The sequence below is a fragment of the Podarcis tiliguerta genome (assembly GCF_965153285.1).
Source record: "Podarcis tiliguerta genome assembly, chromosome: 8".
Taxonomy (NCBI): Eukaryota; Metazoa; Chordata; class Lepidosauria; order Squamata; family Lacertidae; genus Podarcis; species Podarcis tiliguerta.
In genome coordinates, this window is record NC_139541.1 from 25,838,882 (window position 1) to 25,860,296 (window position 21,415).

Below are 21,415 nucleotides of genomic sequence, written 5' to 3' on the forward strand. Positions count from 1 at the left end.
CTTCTTTCCCCATTTCTAGTAACGTTATTTGTAAAATTGTACTCTTTCCCCGCTCCTCTCCGGAATGAAGGGTTTGAACAGAACTAGGATTTTTCTTGAGTCTAACTTGGTGGAATTCTCCCCCGCAAGAGGCTACAAACTTTGATGGCTTTAAAAGAGGGTTAGACAAATTCCCTGAGTTACCCCGCACATAAGTTGCCCAGGGCTTTGTAAATGAACATGACTTGGTATTGTGCCTCCATTCTGTCTGCCTGCTCTACCCTCACCCCCAGTCTAGTAACTGATGGAATAGATTTTTTTAAAATAATAATAATAAAAATTATCACTACTTGCCATGCTTGCGCTCAGGCAGCAGATGGTGCCCTTGCTCCAGGAATGACGCAAGGTCAGCAAGCATATCCAACCAATTCAGGGATGGTAGGAGCGGCTGAGGGTGATGGGGTGTCCCTCCCCAGTAACTTTATTCTGCGTTGTCTTAAACTTGGCACCACTAGACCTTGCTATGAGTAGCCCTGCGCCTTCCCTCCCTCCCCAATGATCCCATTAAGTGGATCGCCTTTCTTTCTTTAAACGCACTGCTGCGTTTTAGTATTTGTAAAGCACAATTCCTGGGGACTTTAGGATTATGGTGCATTTTACCATTTCTCTCTCTCCTCCAGTGGCGAATGTATGCGGTGGGCCAATCAGGTGCTCAATACGCTCATCACATTTGATATAGAAAAAAATTGGGGTGGTTGGCTTTTGCTGCCCAACTCCCCAAGGGACTGAGTCCTCTCTAAGTTCATGATCAGTCAGAGATGAATGGATGGAGGCAGGATCAGTGGCGTAGTGGGGGGGGGTGCAGGGGGGGGGCCGGCCGCACCGGGCGCAACATCTGGGGGGGGGGGGGGGCGCGCTCGCACTCGCAGCTCTCTGCCCCTACCTGGCTCACTCACTCTCTCTCACTGCAGTGCTGGCTGTGCGAATCCGATCCGAGCCGCCGGGTCGCCGCCCACTGTGGAGGGGAGGGTGCCAGGCGTGCGGTGCGGTGCGGAGAGCGAGGGACTATCTGGGGGAGGGACAGTGCAGCGGGGGGCGCAAATTACTTGCCTTGCCCCGGGTGCTGACAACCCACGCTACGCCACTGGGCAGGATGCAGTGAAAGCAAGGCAGATCTTTATTTTTCTGTTGCACCAGAGTCCCCCCCGCCCCCGGCAAAGAGACAAAAGAGACCCAGAACCAACATCTCTTTTAAGGGTTTGCATTTTGGCGTGGAGAAAAAGCGCATCCCTACTACAAACAGTCAGAAATCACATCATGCACAAGGTGGGGTTACTGTGGCTCAGGCAGGCCAAGGTGTGATATTCCTGGGGATTTAGCAAGTTTTGCATAGTTCCAGACACAGTTTACACAAAACATTAGCATTTGATAAGACAATCAGGATGCCCGTCAGAGATCCCCCAATGCAGAGCATCTGGGCAAACAGTGACAATTAATACCAAGGAGGTTCATAGATATAGGAGAGGAATCCCTTCAGGAACTTCCCCTGATTGCTATTTGCCTCCGTTTTATCAGGCAAGGGGGATTAGAGAGGCAGAGGAAATACTGAGAGTCTTTAGGAGAGCCGAGATGGCTTTTGGATTGCTCTCCTGTGCTATTTTAGACATGTGGTTTATATGCTTATGTATGTGTGTTTACCTTTTGCAATTATCAACATTTATTCTATATTTAAGACCTTAGAATTCCTATAACACATTTCACAGTGATATTTCAGTGCACAAAAATAATTTCTTCTTATCAGGACTAGTGTCAGCGGAGGGTAGTCCACCGAGTCTCCTGGGACACAGCCCTCACACTGAATATGTCAAGCCTTTTTTTCAAAATTGCCTCCCCAGTATCCCAAAGCCATGCTCTCTTTCCCGCACACATTTCATACTTCCTTGAACTTACAGAGGTATTTGTGTCACTCTTCTGTTCTTTGGGAGAAGCGTCTGAAGGAGCGTCTCCACCCCCACCGTTCAGCCCGGACACTGAGGTCCAGCTCCGAGGGCCTTCTGGTGGTTCCCTCACGGCGAGAAGTGAAGTTACAGGGAACTAGGCAGAGGGCCTTCTTGGTAGTGGTGCCTGCCCTGTGGAACACCCTCCCATCAGATGTCAAGGAAATAAACAACTATCTGACATTTAGAAGACATCTGAAGGCAGCCCCGTATAGGGAAATTTTTAATGACTGATGTTTTAATGTATTTTTAATATTTTGTTGGAATCTGCCCAGAGTGGCTGGGGAAACCCAGCCAGATGGGTGGGGTATAAATAATAATCATCATCATCATCATCATCATCTCTCCAGACTGCTCAGCCAATTTTGATCCAAAAGTAGAATTGTGGCAGAGTGTCTCTAAGCAGAAAAACCATGTGATTAGTTGGGCTCCTGGAAAGTCAGCCCTGCTAGGAAAGCTCTTAGTCCATCTATTGTTTTAAGGGCTGCCCAGAACATCCACTATGGCAGATATGGGAGGCACCAGGACTGCTTCAGAAACAGCCTTATGTGGTAGCATTCACCTGTCAGAATCATGCATTGTTTCCGAGCATGCAAAGAGATGCTTCCTTGAAGGCCAGAGAAGCAATAGCGAGTGCTTCTTACTTTAAGGACCGTTTTTGTTTGTTTAGTTTAGTAATATAAACAAACAACAACTTTCAACCTGAGGATTTTCCAGTCTCCATTTTGGCCGGTGGGGAGTCAACGAAGGGAGGGGAGAAGCAAGGAGGAACAAGTGTCAGGATGAGGGCAGCAGTGGAAGGAGGAAGAGGTGATGAGGGTGGATCAAGGACAAATGCAGGCTGGCCTCTGTGGGCTTCTCTTTGGGCGGGAATGAATTATGCTGGGTTTGCAATTCAGCGTTTTTTTTCTTCAATCAATCAATCAATCAATCAAGGGTGGTATCATGCCCAGTGAGGCCCACATCTTACTTGTTGCATTTGCAGTCTTATGAGTGAATTGAAAACCACTTTCCTGCCATTCCCATTCTTAATCATACAGGGGTGCCGCTAATGCTTTCAGTGATGCCAGCATGACCTCACAGGGGGACGAGGGCATGCCACTTGTGGCTCTGAGACCCTTGCTTCCAGGACAGATTTCCCTGCTAGTCTGAGCAACTCGGACACCTGCTTCAGCTGGCTACCAGGTTCCTTTGCCTTTGACTCACATTCTCCATCCTTCTGCCATTTGAAGAGTCTCAAGACCTTCTTGCGACCCTTCTTTCCCACAATAATGGCAGTGCAATCTAAAGGAGCCAGTAAAATTGCTCTGCTAAACAGTATCAACAGCGACAGAAAAATCCAGCTTCGGTTTTTTTGTTTTTGCATTGAGGGTATTCCAGGGATTGGAATGCAGCACATGTTAATGGTTTAGAAAGTTGTTTATTCCGTCACAGAGAATAACTGTCAAATCCTGATAAGCCGCTCCAAAGAGGGCAGGAGAACATCGTCTCATCTGTCACAAACACAGTTCCTGCGTGGATAATTTGCTGAGCCCCGTTTGCCATTCTCCCCCAGCCGTTCCGTTCCAGCTAATGAACAGCTTCATATCACTGTGATTATTCAATTATTATTTCCCCCTGATGATAATGGGGGAGCACTTGTGTGGAGAGGTTTGCCAAGGTGCCATTGCAAATAATTACATTTCCCTCGTTTACCTTCCTGGGAAGCTGCTTTCAAACCTTTCCGAGAGAGCTGCCTGTGCAGGGGAACCGTTTCTTAATGCTTGTCTTCTTAATGGCAAGCAGAGAGAGTTGTCCAAGTTCCTGGATGCCCAGCGGATTCCCCCTGTCGACAATTAGGCATGTGAAATATGCTGCATGCAAGTAATCCTGCTTCCATTACATAAAGCTAGGCAAGCACATAATAAGTAAAAAAAAATATTTATTTGGATTTAATCGTGCATTCTGTGCTGTGGATCCTGGTGGATGCAAGGTTTTAAAGAACTCACATGTTGTTCCCAGGCTATACAAAGTCTGAGCCAAAGGAGGCTCATTTCTATGATGCCTGTGGAAGACCCTCAAGTGGGGTCCAAGTACAAGAACCTTCTCCCCTTCTGTGATTTCCAGCAGCTGGTATTCAGAAACATTACTTCCTCCAACTGTGAAGGCAGAGCATAGCCTTCTGGCAGTTCCCTTGCTGTGAGAAGCCAAGTTATAGAGAACCAGGCAGAGGGCCTTCTCGGTAGTGGCACCCACCCTGTGGAACACCCTCCCACCAGATGTCAAAGAGAAAAATAACTACCAAACTTTTAGAAGACATGTGAAGGCAGCCCTGCTTAGGGAAGCTTTTAATGTTTAATAGGTTATTGTATTTTAGTGTTTTGTTGGAAGCCGCCCAGAGTGGCTGGGGAAACCCAGCCAGATGGGCGGGGTATAAATAATAAATTGTTGTTGTTGTTTGTTGTTATCATGGCCAGTAGCCATTGATACTCCTATCTCCATGAATTTGTGCAATCCTCTTTTAAAGCCATCCAAGAGAATTGTGATGCCCACAGAGACCAGTATCTGTGCTCTTCCTTGTCCTACTCTATCCTACTCCAGTGAGGGGACACCACTGCAAAGCTCCCAATCCCTGCAAGTACAATGCCATATCGGCAGGGCTTTTTATATGGGCCTCATGAAGATGCCCCACCTCGAGGCTGCAATTTGTGGAAGGCAGGCCTGATTTTGGCTGAAACCATGGAGGTGGGTGAGGAACAGTGGCCCTTTCTTCTTCAACCACCCAGTTAACGTCAAATGCAACAAGACATTTAACGTAGCCTGTATTGCATTCTCGTTTGGGAGGGAGCTCTGCCAATTTCTCTCCCAAATCTTTACCCCGGTGTAACCCTGGTGGCTTTGAACTGCCAGTGTGGTAGCTCCATTCAGGAAAGGAGGCATAAGACTAGGAAGACCAATATTGGCACTTCTGGAGACAGCAATAGGCTTAGCGACGCAATGGATACCCACTTTGAGAGAGGTACCCAATTCTTCAGGAACCTGCACATAACTCAGCCTTGCCGGTCCGCTTGTCAACGGTTGCTGACAATTTTTTCCATCATTTTGCAATAAAAGATAATAGAATAACGATTTATTTCTGCGGACTGATGCTTTAATGCCTCCCTCCGTTATCCTTCCCTGACAGTCTGTGATTACAGCAAATGTTTTGCCTGTGACACTTGGATAATGACTCTCTAATAGAAGGATTAACCTGCTCTTCAATCACACGCCTGCCAGGGATTGCACCCAGACTTTCCAAGTCATGCTGGTCTAAGGAGAAGCTACTGGACAAGGTTTGGGAGTGGTCCAGAAGTGATTCCCCTTGACGGGAACTGGCACAGGCTAAATGCCTTCGAGAATCATACTCTTAGTAAGCGCTGCTGGTTTTTTTAATCTTGAGATTGTGCAAATGTGCCAAGATAATCTTAGGGTTTCTACTCTCCAAATGGAGAACTACTTAGCCCTTAGCCCACGTGACCTTAGAAATTGGATATTTGATCAGGAGGCCAACCAAGACAGAGCATGCATGATTGCTGCCTGTTACTCTACTTGGTACCCCCAAATTAAGACCCATCACTCAAGGCCCCATTACCTTGAGACTCTGGCCTCCCCACAACTACACAGGGCCTTTGTAGAACTAAAATTTCAACAGATGCCCTTGGCGTATTTGAATGGGAGATACCCATATGGATCACAAATTTATACATGGATGCAATCAGGTAGAGGACATCACACACTACCTGCTGATTTGCCCCCCGTATACAATGCCCAGAGGAAAATTTATATCGCCAATTGGCTTCCAGGTCAATCCATACAGGAAGTGACAGCTGAACTCCTGGCAGATAAACATCTGTACATTACCCACCAGGTAGCCACATTTGCACTGGCAGCCAAGAAGCTCCGTTCCAGCTATGTGAATGCACTCTAGTCTTAAGTCTTAATGTAATTTTTTTGTTATGTTGTAAACTACTACAAGGTTACGCTGTATGATTTTAGATGAAATTTCCTTTTATTCTCTGTCATCTATTGTAAAAGCCTTTGGCTATATGCAATAAAATGGATTGATTCCCTTTTGGTGGGGGGTCAGGGCTGGCTCACCCATTAGCCTTGGTGAGGCAGTTGCCTCGGGTGGCAGGCTGGGGATGACTGGAGGGGTAGCAGATCCAGCCTCCCCCAGGAGCATACTGCTCACTGACTCCTGTGCTTGCTGCCCATGGCAGCTAATGTCACTTGCGGGTCTCCAGATTCGTTTGCCCCCCAGCCACACCCCCTTCAGCATGCTGTGGCTTCTAGTCACCTAAGGCAGAGGAGGAGGCAGTGATTTGGGGGGGGGGGCTCCCCTGCCCTTTTCTGTTTTGCCTTAAGTGGCAAAATGGCTTGGGCTGGCCCTGCCAGGGGTAGTTGGTTGTTCATTTTCACTCCCACTTGGCTACTGCTAATGCCATAACTGATATGGACCCAGCGCTGTGGGCACCCACTCTGGGCTGCCACGGAGGGCCAAGGGCTGCACCCACATGAAAGTTGCAGAAAGTTGGTGTATGAAACCTGAGTGAGAGGTGGGGAAATCAAGATCTCCCAGGGTGGGAGACTAGGAGGGGACAGGCTTGATCCAGCCGGCCCTTCTTCTATTCTTATGTACCATATTTGTGTCCTTGGAAGAAGTTCCAGATATACAGGCAGCAAGGGACCGCAGTTTGGAATCGGCTTTAGTTAGCTGTAAGCTGCTATGATAACCCAACTCATCTCCTCTCCCCTCTTGCCCTCCCCTTCCAGACTGTTTATTTCCACACATCTTTGGATTATCCCAGCATCGTTTTGGTGGTGGAGGTCGTAGCAACAGCCCGGAGGCGGGACGGGACCCCGCAGGAGATGTCGTGTGGTTTTGGGATCGTACATTTGTTTAACAGCAGATCTGAGCCAACAAACCTGAACTTGAAGGACAAAGGGTAAATGGATAAACTTTTGTAATAGCAGAGGCAGATTTCTGTGTCTTTAGGGCTGTTCACACAGTAAAGATTAGCTGGTTGTTAAGCCTAGAGCTGTGTTTGTGTAGACATGGTTGGGAAACCTGCAGCCCTCCAAATGGTGTTGGACTTTAACAACTGACCAGTGTGGCCAGTGGTCAGGGATGATGGGAGCTGAAGTCCCAACAACATTTGGAGGACTGAAGGTTAAAGAGAGTTTCTGGTTTTTATTTACTGCAGTGGTACCTCGGGTTAAGAACTTAATTCATTCTGGAGGTCCGTTCTTAACCTGAAACTGTTCTTAACCTGAAGCACCCCTTTAGCTAATGGGGCCTTCTGCTTCCACTGCGCTGCCCCTGCGTGATTTCTGTTCTCATCCTGAAGCAAAGTTCTTAACCTGAGGTACCTTTTCTGGGTTAGTGAAGTCTGTAACCTGAAGTGTCTGTAACCTGAAGCGTCTGTAACCCAAGGTGCTATATTCTGCACTGGAACAAAAGATGACACCAACTGTCTGTATCATGTTCTGTCTCCTTTTTCTCCCCAGGCTCAGTTTGTATCATGGGACCCCACGAGCCCTCTTGCACCCACTTCTCCAAGAGCCAATAGAGAGTAAGTCATGAGGCATACTGCCATTTTCACATGCTAGACAGTGTATTCTTTGTATATGTATTAAGGCAGATCCATAAAATTCTGAGAGAAAGCAGAACATGGACTCAGAGGGGAGGGGATGAATGAGCCCACAAAAGAGTCTGCATGCTGTGTCTCTGTATGGTTCAGCAGTCTGGCTTGCCTCCTTCCAATCAGCCCTTCCATGGTGGGTCATTCTGTCTCATCTTTGCACTGAGTGTGACTGGAGCATACGGTCGCTTCTGACACAGATGCACTCTTTGCCCACTCTCAGAGACATCTATTTGCCTGTTGCATCTCAGCTTGAAGCACTGCTCTGGGATTATGTTATTCTAAATACGTGAAACACTCAAGCAAGCAAATCATGCACAAACCCAGGGCACGGTCTTGTTTACGACCAGCTAGCCCTTAACACACTCTAAAACTAAACCTCTTGGGAAGTAACAAGAAACATGCCTCTGATTTTAAATCAGATAAAGAGTGTGGTTCAGAAGTCTGGAAATGCCGATCCAAACTGCCTTTAGACAGGCTGCTTCCAGGGAACTGTCAGATTTAATTTACTGTTTGTTTTCCATCTTACCTGCTGACCGATTCCTCCCTTATCCCACCCTAATTGTCTGCTCTGGTGCTGCAGCAACCATGTCAACCTTTTACAACAGCCCAGCTGTTTCTGGACAGTCGCTCTGTGCAGCCCAGACATGAGCCAAATCCATTTGGGAGGGACAAAGGTCCTTGTTGGCGGCAGTTTTGCAGGAGGGCACAGTCTCATGCTGAATATTTTATGCAGATTGAATCCCTCCTTGAGGACAGTGCCCAATTGATACATAGCAGCAAATGGGATGGGATGAGCTATTTAGATATGCTGCAGTGGGTTTTCCTGCTGCAGATCTGGCTCCTGCCAGAGAGCAAAAACAACCTTGGAGTGAGGCAAGGTTGGCCATGCTGATGGGAAGGCAAGCTAAAAGGAGAACATGAGCAATATGGTGGCCTGCTTTGTGCCTAACACTAATGCATGGTTTATTTAGCCCAAGCTGAACCATGGTTTGTTTGAATGTCTGAACCCAGCCAAGCAGACTAACCTTGCATTGCTTTCTGGGAACAAACCACTGTGTGAAGCCATGGTTTGCTGAATTGCAGACCACTAACAAAACAACAACAAACAAACCTATGGTCACGTAAAGCATCCTCAATAAACACACGAGAACTGCACACCACAGCGTGTTTTAAGTGTGGTTTAGTGTAACATCCAAACCAAACAGCCTTGCTTAACCAAGCTTTGTTTGGCCGCCCCAGCCCAGGTGCTTTCTGGCTTACAGAGCCATGAGAGGGAAGTGCAGCAGGAAAACAACAAAATTTGGAGAGTGAAGATGTGGGTTGTTTGTTCATCAGTGAGATGTTGGACAAACTATGGTTAAAACAAACCATGACATAGCACTTTGTGGGGACAAAACCATTGTCTGCTAAGCCTGTGCTTCTGATTGAGTTCCAGCTCCCTTTAGAACAGTGCAAAAGAAAGAATTTTGGGTGTGGCTTGTCAAGCGGGGGTGAGCAAAGAAGCACCTCTAAAAATCCTCCCTACACATACACAACACACATAAACAGGCTAAAGATCCAGAGATGCCCCCAATGGTACTTTGAGTACACCCTTCAGTATTAATGGCCTTGACTATTTCATTTCATTAATTTCAGTGGGTTTATTCTGAATAAACTTAGTTGAAAACAATCCATAGGAGTCCTGCTGTCTTCCTTTTCAGTGTGGCTTAGTTTCTTGGGCAAGGCAGGGCCCTTCTCAGTCTCACTGAATTAAGAAAAAAAGTTTCCTATTCTCCTTTCTTTAGTGAACAAGAACCTGATGGCGATTGACAGCTGTCATCTTCAATGCAGCTTGCAGCCACACCCACCCCTGGAGACTGTCTATCACCTCCTGCCAGAGAACACACCTGTGTCCAGCTTGCAGAGAATCCCTGGCATGCTAGCAGCACATGAAGGTATTCTGAAAGACACACTTTTTCTTTTTGCGGTGTGAAAGACTAGGAGCATAGGATGGAAGCTGCATTATACCAAGCCAGACCATTGGTCCATCTTGCTCTGTACTGTCAACACTGGTTGGAAGCAGCAGTTCAGGGTTTCAGGCAGTTCAGGGTTTTGGCATTGTGACTGCTCGTCCTTTTGGCCTTCCACTTGACTGTGCTAAAATTGTATACTTTCCTGGAATAGCATTCCTGTCGAGATGTGACAGGCACCCACTATCTTCAGTTTCCAGAAACAGTTGAAGGATTTCTGTTCTGATTGGCTTTACCACAAGTGTCCACCTGTTAGGGCTTTAGTCTTGTTTTGCAGTGGAGGGGAAACTTAACAGACTGTGCTCAGAATGCAGGTAACTTTCAGCTTAGGACAGAGCGCCCTAAATGTGCATTCCCCAAAAGAACTGCGAAGGGGAAGTTCCCTGCTTTCTTGCTCTTGACTGGAGCCTTCTGTTCCTTTGTGGCATCGGCAACTGTTATACCAATCCCTACCTACTTGCATGCCTAGCAATCAATGAACCTCCCACTCATTGAAAGGGGCAATGACTTCTATGCTTAGACAAAGCAGTAGGTCAGGAATGTAGGTGGGCAAACAGGAGAGCAACATGCAACATATATCCTGTCCAGTTGCACATTTATGCGACTGTTTGGGAATTGGGAAATGGTTAAAGGTGAGGATCCAAAGGGATGGAGAGGGGAAGGAAGCAGGTTTCTTGGGTTTTTGTGTAGCTGTATGCACACTCTCTCTTTATCCGCAAACAAGCCAGGCCGTACTCTGTCACATGGCCATTCCCCAAATTAACATTCATCAGCTGTACTCGTACACCAGGATTTCCTGATTGTTGTCTGTGTTGGCTGTGCTCTGCATCATTTACAGAGCATACCATTATCATGGACAGCTAACAAAGTGACCTGCGTATAGGAAGGTCCTGTATATTGCAGACTTCCTGGGTGGTAGGAAGTGGTAGGGGAGCTGGAGTCATGCCCTGCAACTAGACCTAGTCATGTTTTTTGTTGGTTGGTTGGTTAAAGCGACTTACAACCAAACAGGTTCTCTGAGACCAGTGGCTAGTGTTGGGAGTTTAGACCGGAGACACTAGAGCCTTGAAATGGAGGAGGTGAAAGATCCCAACTTGTTTGATCAGACAAGGGCAGAAGGACAGGTTTCACGGTACTTATACCAGGCCAGGCTAGTCTACTAGAGGCTTCATGTGACCTGTCAGTTGTGTGGGGGGCAATGTTTTCCCTTGGTCTTTGTACCTGAAGGTCTGAACATGCAGCCTGTGGGAGCTCATTAGACTAGATTCTAGCCCCAGGTCATGAGATCCCTCGTTTGAGCCACAGAGGCCCAGAAATAAAAGCCCTACCACTTTAATTGGATTTCAGTCTGGGATTTCAGAGGAAAGGGAGGCGGGGTGTCAAATTTCAAAGCTCTCCCTCAATGCACATTTTTTGATTGTGTTGAGCACCCCTTTGACTCCATCTTCATCCAAAAGTTGAAACTCGGGAATGGGGAACTTTTTAGGTAGGGGCCCCAGAAATTTCATTGCTTCCTTGGAAAACAGTTGAGAGTCTAAAAGTGGGCATTTCAAAATTCTCTGTGGCAGACCCTATGTCAGGGGTCAGCAAACTTTTTCATCAGGGGGCTGGTCCACTGTCCCTCGGACCTTGTGGGGCGCTGGACCATATTTTGATTTTTTTAAAAAATGGACAAATTCCTATACTCCACAAATAACCCAGACATGCATTTTAAATAAAAGCACACATTCTACTCATGTAAAAACACCAGGCAGGCCCCACAAATAACCCAGAGATGCATTTTAAATAAAAGGACACTTTCTACTCATGTAAAAACACACTGATTCCCGGACTGTCTGCAGGCCGGATTTAGGAGGTGATTGGGCCAGATCTGGCCCCCGGGCTTTAGTTTGCCTACCCATGCACTAAGTTGTGGGTTTCATTATATACCTTTTGGCAAATACTGAAGATGCACTGCTTTACCCTGGCTTTTCTGCACTTGAGATACATATTTTTTTAGGACCCACCTTATTTCTGCAGTTCTAAATCATTTGAAACTGCTTTTAATATTTTTTCATTTATATTTCTTTATTAAATTTATTGGTCGCTTTTTCTTACCAAGGTACGACTTACAATATATAAACAAGCACATGCATTAAAAGGAAAAAACAAACTAAAAGACAAACCTAAAAGGCAGGATTAAAACATCTCACCCACTCAAGGAGGCCCAAGGCCTGATGGAAAAGAAATGTTTGTGTAATTATGGTGGCAGGTGAGCCTCCCCATGGAGAATGTTCCACGAGTGGGGAGCCACCACTGAAAATGTCATGTTCTCATACAGCTACTCTCCAGGCCTGCCAAGGAGGATCCACACAAAGAAGGGTCTCAGATAACAATTGAAGGGTCTGGGTCAGTTCATGTGGAGAGAAGCGGTCCCTGAGGTGTTGAGGTCCTTAGCTGCGTAAGGCTTTAAAGGTCAAACCCAGCACTTTGAGAGGTGATATGAAAACCAATTTCAAATGTCTGAAGGACTGCCACATTTAAGATTGAGCAAGCTTGTTTTCTGCTCCTCCAGAGGGTAGGACCTGAACCAAGAGCCAGTGTGGTGTAGTGGTTAAGAGCGGTAGTCTCGTAATCTGGGGAACCGGGTTCGCGTCTCCTCTCCTCCGCATGCAGCTGCTGGGTGACCTTGGGCCAGTCACACTTCTTTGAAGTCTCTCAGCCCCACTCACCTCACAGAGTGTTTGTTGTGGGGGAGGAAGGGAAAGGAGATTGTTAGCCGCTTTGAGACTCCTTAAAGGGAGTGAAAGGCGGGATATCGAATCCAAACTCTTCTTCTTCTTCTTCAATGGATTGAAAAGAAAAGAAAGAAGATTGAAACTAAACATTAGGAAGAACTTTCTGATGGGAAGAGCTGTTTGACAGTGGAAGGTGGTAGACTCTCCTTCATTGGAGGTTTTTATGCAGAGGCAGGGTGGCCATCTGTCAATGATTCTTTAGTTGTGATTCCTGCATTGCAGGGGGTTGGACCAGATGACCCTTGGGGGTCCCTTCCAACTCTACAATGATAATCATAATAAAAGATCCTCACACACAATCAGAGCACACATAGTTAGACGGACAGGAAAAAATCACAGGCGCGCGCACACACACACAGCCAAGCGCACACACTCTAGAACCTAATGAATGATTCATCTTTTTAAGTTCTGGGCATGAAAATGGCCCTTGCTGGCTGTGTTACTTTGACAAAGATCTGTGTCCTCCAAAGTTAGCACTCCAGCCCTTCTGTTCTTGTTTGTTCTCCTTAACCAAGACGGCCCCACAGTAAATACTACTTGGTTACTGGACAAGACAGAGCCGAGGGCCTGAAATTGGCTGCAAATGGGCACTTCCAGCCAAATGTACCCTGTAATTTGATACACTGAAGCTTTGGATAACAGCCTCTATGAAATTGAGGAGGTATATTTGGCTCCCAAAATTGAATTAAGGCAGATTCTAGTGTTAGCAAAGCTAATTTGTCAGAAACTCTCCGTTCCCAGCACTTCCTGCGGCTCTTAAACTGCTCCGCCAGCCAGAGATGTATTATTTCATTCTATTGCCGGGTGCTTTCTGTGTCGCCGGGGCTGTGCCTCCTAACTATACAGTGCAGGCTCAGTAATGCACAGTTGTGTATCTTGGGGAGGACAAGAAGAATCTTTAATCAGCTGCCTCTTGGGGAGAAAAGCGTTATGGGATGGTTTCCCTTACCACTTTCTTCCCTTCCGGGCATGTAGATTTCAGGCACACCACAGATAAGTAGGAGGAAACAGCACTTGGCAATAGCTCAAGGATTCTGAAGGTGAGCCGCCTCACCCCAGCAACCATTCTGGAAGAGGAACAAGTCAAGGGGACGATGTGCCTCTTCACAGCTTTCATGTCACTGGAGTAGCACAAGGCAGGGCTGACCCTGTCCAGGTGTTGCTGGAATCCAGCTCCCATCAGCCCCAGCCAGAGTGGTCAGTGATAATGGGAGTTGTAGATCTGGAGGTCGTTGCTCATCCCTTCATTAAAAGGAGGAGGAGATGATGGAGGTATCTAGGCTATTATTACGTTATGTTCAGTACAGGTGAGTGATGGAGGTAGCTAGTGACATTAAATGCAAGTAACAGTCTCATTCAGGGATGGGGAACCTGTGGCCCTCTCTATGTTGTTGGACTCCCAACACCCATCAGCCCCAGCCAGAGTGGCCAGTGGTCAGGGATAATGGGAGTTTTAGTCCACAGCATCAGGACCGGCACCCTGTTGCCTGCCCTTGCTGTGAGGGCTATCTGTCAATTGAACTGAGAAGGCACTCTTGAGTCAGAACGTTCTGGGTTCAGCCATGAGAACAGCCTCGGTCCCTACTCCTGTAATATCAGGACAATAATACAGGTAGTCTTTTTTCTGTGCTCTTTTTAATGCTGTGTCTCTTAACACTGTAGAGTACCTTGCCGTTGCTTTTAGGTGCGTGATAAATATTAAAAATTAGTTTGTGGTGCTTCAAATGCTCTGAAAAGATATGAGACATGCGTGGACAATGCTCACCCCTGAAGTCAGCCTGCTGTTATTTCAGGAATGTTCCCACAGCAAGGAAATGTTAAGAATCTCCAACTCTCCTCCGGACACTTCCTTGTCCACAGAATCCAGCTGACATTGCATTAATGCCGATGACTTTCCAAGTGGGTCCTTCTTCTCCTGCCATGCCCTAAAGATCTTTTCTTCTGCAGCTGTATCCTGGGGATTCAAGGAACTTGATCCGTCATCCCCGCCGACAGGCTCATCAATCTCCCGCTTGGCTGCTGTTTGGCCGTGAGCTTTTCCCAACGACGAGCTTAGCAACCTTGTCACTTCATGCAAAGTCACTCTTGGCTGTGCAGAGGGTCGGAATCACACCTCTCCAGCCTCCATTAGCGTAATGGAGATAGATGGGTCGTGCAGGTGAAAGGTGACTCTCTGGTGCTCTACAAAGCTGTTGGCGCAGCACAGGCTGGGAGAGGATCAGGCTAGCTTAGTCCACCCCCCCCCCCTTTAACTGCCTCTGCTGTAGATTTGCAGTGGCTAAGCTCTCCAGCACCCCCCTCCAGTTAACTCAAATAATTAGCCAAGATCTTCCAACCCAGCTCTATGAAATCTGGTACTTTTATCCTAGCGATATCTTTTTTATAATTTTTATTAAAGGTTTTCCTAATTTGAGGGGCTCAGAAAATATGCCTACTCATCTCTGTTAAAAAAGGTAAAGGTACCCCTGCCCGTACGGGCCAGTCTTGACAGACTCTAGGGTTGTGCGCCCATCTCACTCAAAGAGGCCGGGGGCCAGCACTGTCTGAAGACACTTCCGGGTCACGTGGTCAGCGTGACATCGCTGCTCTGGCGAGCCAGAGCCGCACACGGAAACGCTGTTTACCTTCCCGCTAGTAAGCTGTCCCTATTTATCTACTTGCACCCAAGAGTGCTTTCGAACTGCTAGGTTGGCAGGCGCTGGGACCGAACAGCGGGAGCGCACCCCGCCGCGGGGATTCGAACCGCCAACCTTTCGATCGGCAAGCTCTAGGCACTGAGGCTTTAACCCACAGCCTTCTTGCATTTCCAAAAGGCATTTGCCACCTAAGAAGAGCTATTGGATCAGGCCAACGGTCTATCTACTCCAGCCTCCTGTTCTCACAGTGTGGCCAACCAGATGCCTTCGGGAAACCAAGCATGATTTGAGCGCAAGAGCATTTCTCCCCTCCTGCAGCTTCCAGCAACTGGTATTCAGAAGCATTTGCCACTTCCGACCGTGGAGGTAGAGCATAGCCATTGCGGCTTGTAGCCATTAACAGCCTTCCCCTCCATGAATTTGTGTAATCCTCTTCTAAAGCCATCCAGGTTGGTGGCTGTCACTGCCTCCTGTGGGAGTGAGTTCCATAGTTTAGCTGTGCGCTGTGAGAAGCCTCTGTTGCTGTCTGGAGGCTGCTCCTTGCTGGAGATACCTTTGAGTCTTAGTGCTGGCTCCTTACCTTTTCACCCTGGAGAGCTCTCTTGCCTCCAAACCCAGGCTAGAAGCATCCTTCATGAATCTGCCCAGTTCTGTCTTCAAAGCCATCTGAACTAATGCCCTTCCACCTACTACCACTAGTGCATTTCCGGCTACCGGGCTACATTTCATCTCCCGCCCTTCTGGCAGATGCCTTTGGAAGGGCCCCAGGTGTTGACATGGTGGGTCCCAAGACCAGCATGGAACCTTACAGAGGGGCTCAGGAAGAGGTTGCTGCCTTGCTGCTGGTTTTCTTCCCATGCTTGAATTAACTCAAGTGCAACTTTCTCCCGGCCGGCCAGAGAAGGGGCGGGGGAAGGCTGAGCCATAGGGAGAGAACATCTGTTCCAGTTCTTTCCTGATGCGCTTTTCTTTGAATGATTGAATGCTACAATTTGTCGCCCAAGGCGTTTTTTTGTAGTAGGGCTCAGATAGCGTCAGCAGTTTTAACATTTGTTTATTTATTGTACTTCTTGTTGGGATTAATTTTTTTTAAGAAAAAGGTGAGAAGTCTGTTCCCCCCCCCCATCTCTTTTAGTATAAGATTTTATGCAGTTCATTGCTTTTTGAGGCCTGGTATAAATGCTGCTTCTCCCACAGAGGCCCTCAGAGAGCTCTGCTTCTTGCTGACATTGTGTAGGTAGTCGGCAAAGCCCCTTTGCTGGTTGCTGCTGTTAATTCGATTTACAAACAGCCCTTTATCAAAAGATCCAAGGGTGGTGTACAACATGAAGAACACATTTTATAGAGCATAATAATGAAAAGATAATAACATGTATCATAATAATAACATAAGCATAATAACAGTCCCCCTCTACAACTTTAACAGGCCAAAAGCATTGGTAAAAAATGAATGTTTACAGGGCTGGTGAGTGAACACTCTGCGTTCTGTGTTTTTCTTTTTCTTTTTATTCCCCTAACATGCTTACATTCGGGTGGCGCTGTGGGTTAAACCACAAAGCCTAGGGCTTGCTGATCAGAAGGTCGGCGGTTCGAATCCCCGCGACGGGGTGAGCTCCTGTTGCTCAGTCCCTGCTCCTGCCAACCTAGCAGTTCGAAAGCACGTCAAAGTGCAAGTAGATAAATAGGTACCACTCCGGCAGGAAGGTAAACGGCGTTTCCATGCGCTGCTCTGGTTCGCCATATGCGGCTTAGTCATGCTGGCCACATGACCTGGAAGCTGTACACCGGCTCCCTCGGCCAATAAAGCGAGATGAGTGCCGCAACCCCAGAGTCGTCCACGACTGGACGTAATGGTCAGGGGTCCCTTTACCTTTACCTTATAACATGCTTACATAAAAATGACATTACAAACACTATATTGGGGTCAAATAGGCCCAGCCATAGTCTAAAAAAGGCCTTCTTCTTTGCATTCAGACGCCTCCACATTCAATCCCTAGCATCTCCAGGCAGAGCTGAGAAAATACTCCTGCTTGAAGCCCTGAGGTCCTCAAGTGACACCCATCCAACTCACACCAGCCACAGAGTTGCCTTCAGACTTAGCCTTTGTTGTGGAGTTTGTCCCTCAAAAGCAGATGCCGCAATAAACTGCCTTGCCTGTGCCACATGACACTTTGTGGGTTTCTTTCTTTCTTTTCTTTTTTTAAAGAAAGAAATGATATATGGGAGCCTGCAATCACGCAAGCACAGAAACATCAATCCGTTTTTATATTGATTTTTAATTTAAAGCAAATCAAGAAAAAGATCCAACGTATGTAATATGTATTAAATTGTAAATATATGTCATTCCAGTGACGCTGCATACAATATATTTATTCCAATAAGCACATGTAGAACGGATATTAAATCACAAAAATAAGTTTTCCCAGTGACAATTGTTCCAATATGTATTCTAATAACTGAGAAACACCTTTCATTTCTCTCCTAAGTCTCATGGAATATAACCCCTATTATGTTAGTTTATTAGTTCAGTCAGTTTCCAATAATATCAAGAATTTCCCTCAGCCGCTTGGAGTCAGAGGGCACGACGTACATTTTTTTCAACACCGAGCCCCAACTGTTTCAGTTGCTACTAACGCATGTTCTCAAACTGCCTTCTCTTTTGTTTTTAATGAATCTCCTATTAAATTCAATGAAGTTGTCAGTGGATGAAGAGTTACAGTACAGTAAAAAATTACTTCCAGTACAAGCTTCCAAGATCACTATGCTTTCTGCAGATTTCCGCTATAAATGAAGAAAATCAGCTCTGGCAGCCTGAAATTTCAACATCTGATATTACTTGTAGGATTAATTTCCATACCACTGGCTGAACATTTTATATTCAGGCTTTCTGAATATTAAAGTGACGTTGGGTAGTACAGAGTATGTACAGAGGCTCAAACTTCTCCAGGAACTTCAGGCCCTGGATTCCAGAGCTTGCCCTATATATGAATTGCAAATAAATTCTCGTAAGTGCTGCTGAGAATGTACTGCAAGAAGAGTCCTTCTGAATCAGGCCAATGGCCCATCTAGTCCAGCACCCTGTTCTCACAGGCGCCAACCAGTTGTCTGTGGGGAAACAGGCAACCAGGGCCTGAGCACAAGAGCCCTCTCCCCTCCTGTGGTTTCCAGCAACTGGTATTCAGAAGAATTGCTTCCTCTGACTGTGGAGCCAGAGCATAGCTATACAGTGGTACCTCGGGTTAAGTACTTAATTCGTTCCGGAGGTCCGTACTTAACCTGAAGCACCACTTTAGCTAATGGGGCCTCCTGCCGCCGCCGCGCTGCCGGAGCCCGATTTCTGTTCTTATCCTGAATCAAAGTTCTTAACCTGAAGCACTATTTCTGGCTTAGTGGAGTGTGTAACCCGAAGCGTATGTAACCTGAAGCGTATCTAACCCGAGGTACCACTGTAATGGCTAATAGCCGTTGATAGTCCCCTCCTATCTTCATTGAAATGAGTACACATTGAGTGAGATTTCACAAATGCATGTGGAATTATGATGTCCTGGACTTTTATTTTTTATTTTTGTAATAATAATAAACCCCGCTACATTGGCTTCACTTTGCTGATCTCCTTTCCACAAACACCTGCATCATACGTCTGTAGTAAAATGACATAAACTGTTTGTGGAATTTTGATGCCTCTGATTGCATTGCTTTTCGAAAGAATCTTTTTGTGTGAATTTCAGCAACGTAACCAATCATGCTGTTTTCAAAAACAGTTGCAAAACCTTACTTGGGCAAAGTGCGCCCTAGACGAAAAAACATCAGCATTGTGAGAAAGAGAAAGAGCTGTGAAGTGGGCTCATAAATTCATGAACATTGAACAAAGTGAGGTGATGTCACGACTTGAAACCTTGGTTGTGCCATGACCTGTGACTCTCTTTGCAGGAGACTTATTCCAGAAGCCACGACTCATGAAGACAGTGACGTGGTACTTGGAGAAGCTGTCCATCCACCTCTACCCTTCGTTGGAGAGATTTGAAGAGGAGCTCTTAGACCTGCTCATGAGTGATCAGGTACTCTCCAAGGCTTGGAAAGGCGAGAAATGCAGTAAAAGTCAAGGAGGGGTGGGGAAAAGAGGTTTGAGACCTCCAGGTAGGAATGGGGAATAAATTCAGTTTGGTTTGCATTTTTATACGCCCTTATTCTAATTCATACTTCCCAAAACAATACGTAAACCAAAAAACACAGCTATCCTTTCAAGCTTGCTCTTCTCTGAATTTTCAGTATAGCTTTCCAGCCTAATAACGTATTGCCAGGGAACTGCCATCGGCTCAGGGGCGAGAGGGGAAAAGCCGGATGGATTACAGAGAGCCCCCAAAGATTGTGGGAAGCAGCACCTCCTCAGCGGAGGAGAGTAGCCACGCCTCCAGCGGAGAAGAGCTGCAGGGCTCAGGGGAGGCGAGGCGGTGCCAGGACACCTTGCCTGAGCAAAGCGGGGAGGAGAGAGGTCCTCCGTTACCCACGCCCTCCTTGCGCAGTAGGCTTCCACGCAGAGAGGGGAAGCACAGACTGGGCGTCAAGAAACTACTCTGGGTGTAAGGTGTAAGGACCGCCCACTCTCAGATTCTGCCAGTGAATGAGTGAGCCACGGAAGAGTGGCGCTCCGCATGTCGAAGGTTTTTTTGGCACCAATAACAAGGCTTTACAGCCGACCAGGGAGGAATTTGCCTGATTGCTCTTGAGCAACCCCCTGATACCATTACACGTATACAAGAAAACAAGTATTAGTGAAACTAACATACAATAAACTCATGGTATTAGGAAACAATTGCTTGGGGGAAAACATATATTAGGCCAAGTTGCATAATGAATTTTGCCTATTGGAGCCTGTATGACATAGTGGTTACAAGTGGTGAACCAGGACCTTGGAGACCAGGGTTAAAATCCCCACTTGGCCAGGAAGCTTCATTGGGTAACGTTGAGTCAGTCATTGCCTCTCAGCCTAACCTACCTCGCAGGGCTGTTGTGAGGATAAAATGGGGAGGCAGAGAACCATGTACGCCACTTCAAGCTCCTTGGAGGAAAAAGGGTGGGATATAAATGTAATAAGTAAATGGATATTACGAAATAGGTGCACTAAAATTCTGACACGTTTTCACGAGGACTTTGGTAAAAACCAAACCCCACAAAACTGATGTGGAAATGGGGGGAATCAAATTTAAGAGTGGAGAAAACAAGTTACTGAAAGAAATAGAAAATGACAGATTCAAGAGTGTGTTTTATTCAGAAGTCTAGTGGAAGTATTCTTTATTCAACCCAATGCATTTCAGATTGAATTGTTCTTCTTCAGGGGCACTCTGAAGCATAACTAGTTTCAGACTTTTGGTCTCAAATCTCATTGCACATTATTTTCCAGACAATGACCAGACATAACCTGTTGTCAGGAATGCGCATAAGTCATAGTGTCGGTCCAAGACAGCTTGCTTGCTTCTTTGAAGTGGCACCAATGTACTGATCTCCCTTGCTTTGAGGAAGAATTTAAAATCTCTTGCCACACCATTCAGACACCAATGGTTGTAGCCAACTAAGTTTTACTCAGAACTAATGGAACAAAGTTTCTCTTCCTCCCCAGTTTATCCTCACCCAAACCCTGGTGAGGTACATTGGGCTGAGGGACTCTGAATTTCATGGCCAAGCAGGGATTTGTACCCTGGTCTCCCTGGTCCCACTCTGACACTCTAGCCACTAGACCACACTTGTTGCTTCACCCTGCTGCTCAGGTAGACTGGCCCTGTGTTGTCTAAGCTAAAAGAACAGCAACAAAACCCCTGCAATTCTGAGACCAGGTGGTCCAAATTCTTGCAAACCTGGTCTGGTCCTGTGACTGGTCTCGATTATACAACTTGACCATCTTTGCACAGCAGCTCCTTTTTTGCATAATTTATTTGACAGCTGTTACATATGGGATGCGGGTGGCGCTGTGGGTTAAACCACAGAACCTAGGACTTGGCGATCAGAAGGTTGGCGGTTCGAATCCCCTGCAACGGGGTGAGCTCCTGTTGCTCAGTCCCTGCTCCTGCCCACCTAGCAGTTCGAAAGCACGTCAAAGTGCAAGTAGATAAATAGGTACTGCTCCAGTGGGAAGGTAAACGGCGTTTCCATGCGCTGCTCTGGTTCACCAGAAGCGGCTTAGTCATGCTATACGCCAGCTCCCTCGGCCAATAAAGTGAAATGAGCGCCGCAACCCCAGAGTCGGACCTAATGGTCAGGGGTCCATTTACCTTTACCTTTTTACTATATTGCAGAATTCATTCTGTATTGGCTAGTCTTTGCAAGGGGGAGCTATGCATGGTCATGGAAGCCCTTCCT

General features: G+C 46.7%; 1 protein-coding gene across 2 annotated transcripts in view; it reads left to right on the forward strand.

Moving 5' to 3' along the window:
• Positions 1-21,415, forward strand: part of NPHP4 (nephrocystin 4) — a 96,637-nt gene that overhangs the window by 13,399 nt on the left and 61,823 nt on the right. For both annotated transcript variants that reach the window (XM_083452052.1, XM_083452053.1), the window contains exons 4-7: positions 6,768-6,940; positions 7,503-7,567; positions 9,424-9,573; positions 18,992-19,119. In XM_083452052.1, the coding sequence (XP_083308178.1) occupies positions 6,768-6,940; positions 7,503-7,567; positions 9,424-9,573; positions 18,992-19,119 (516 nt within the window). The remainder of the gene's footprint in view (positions 1-6,767; positions 6,941-7,502; positions 7,568-9,423; positions 9,574-18,991; positions 19,120-21,415) is intronic.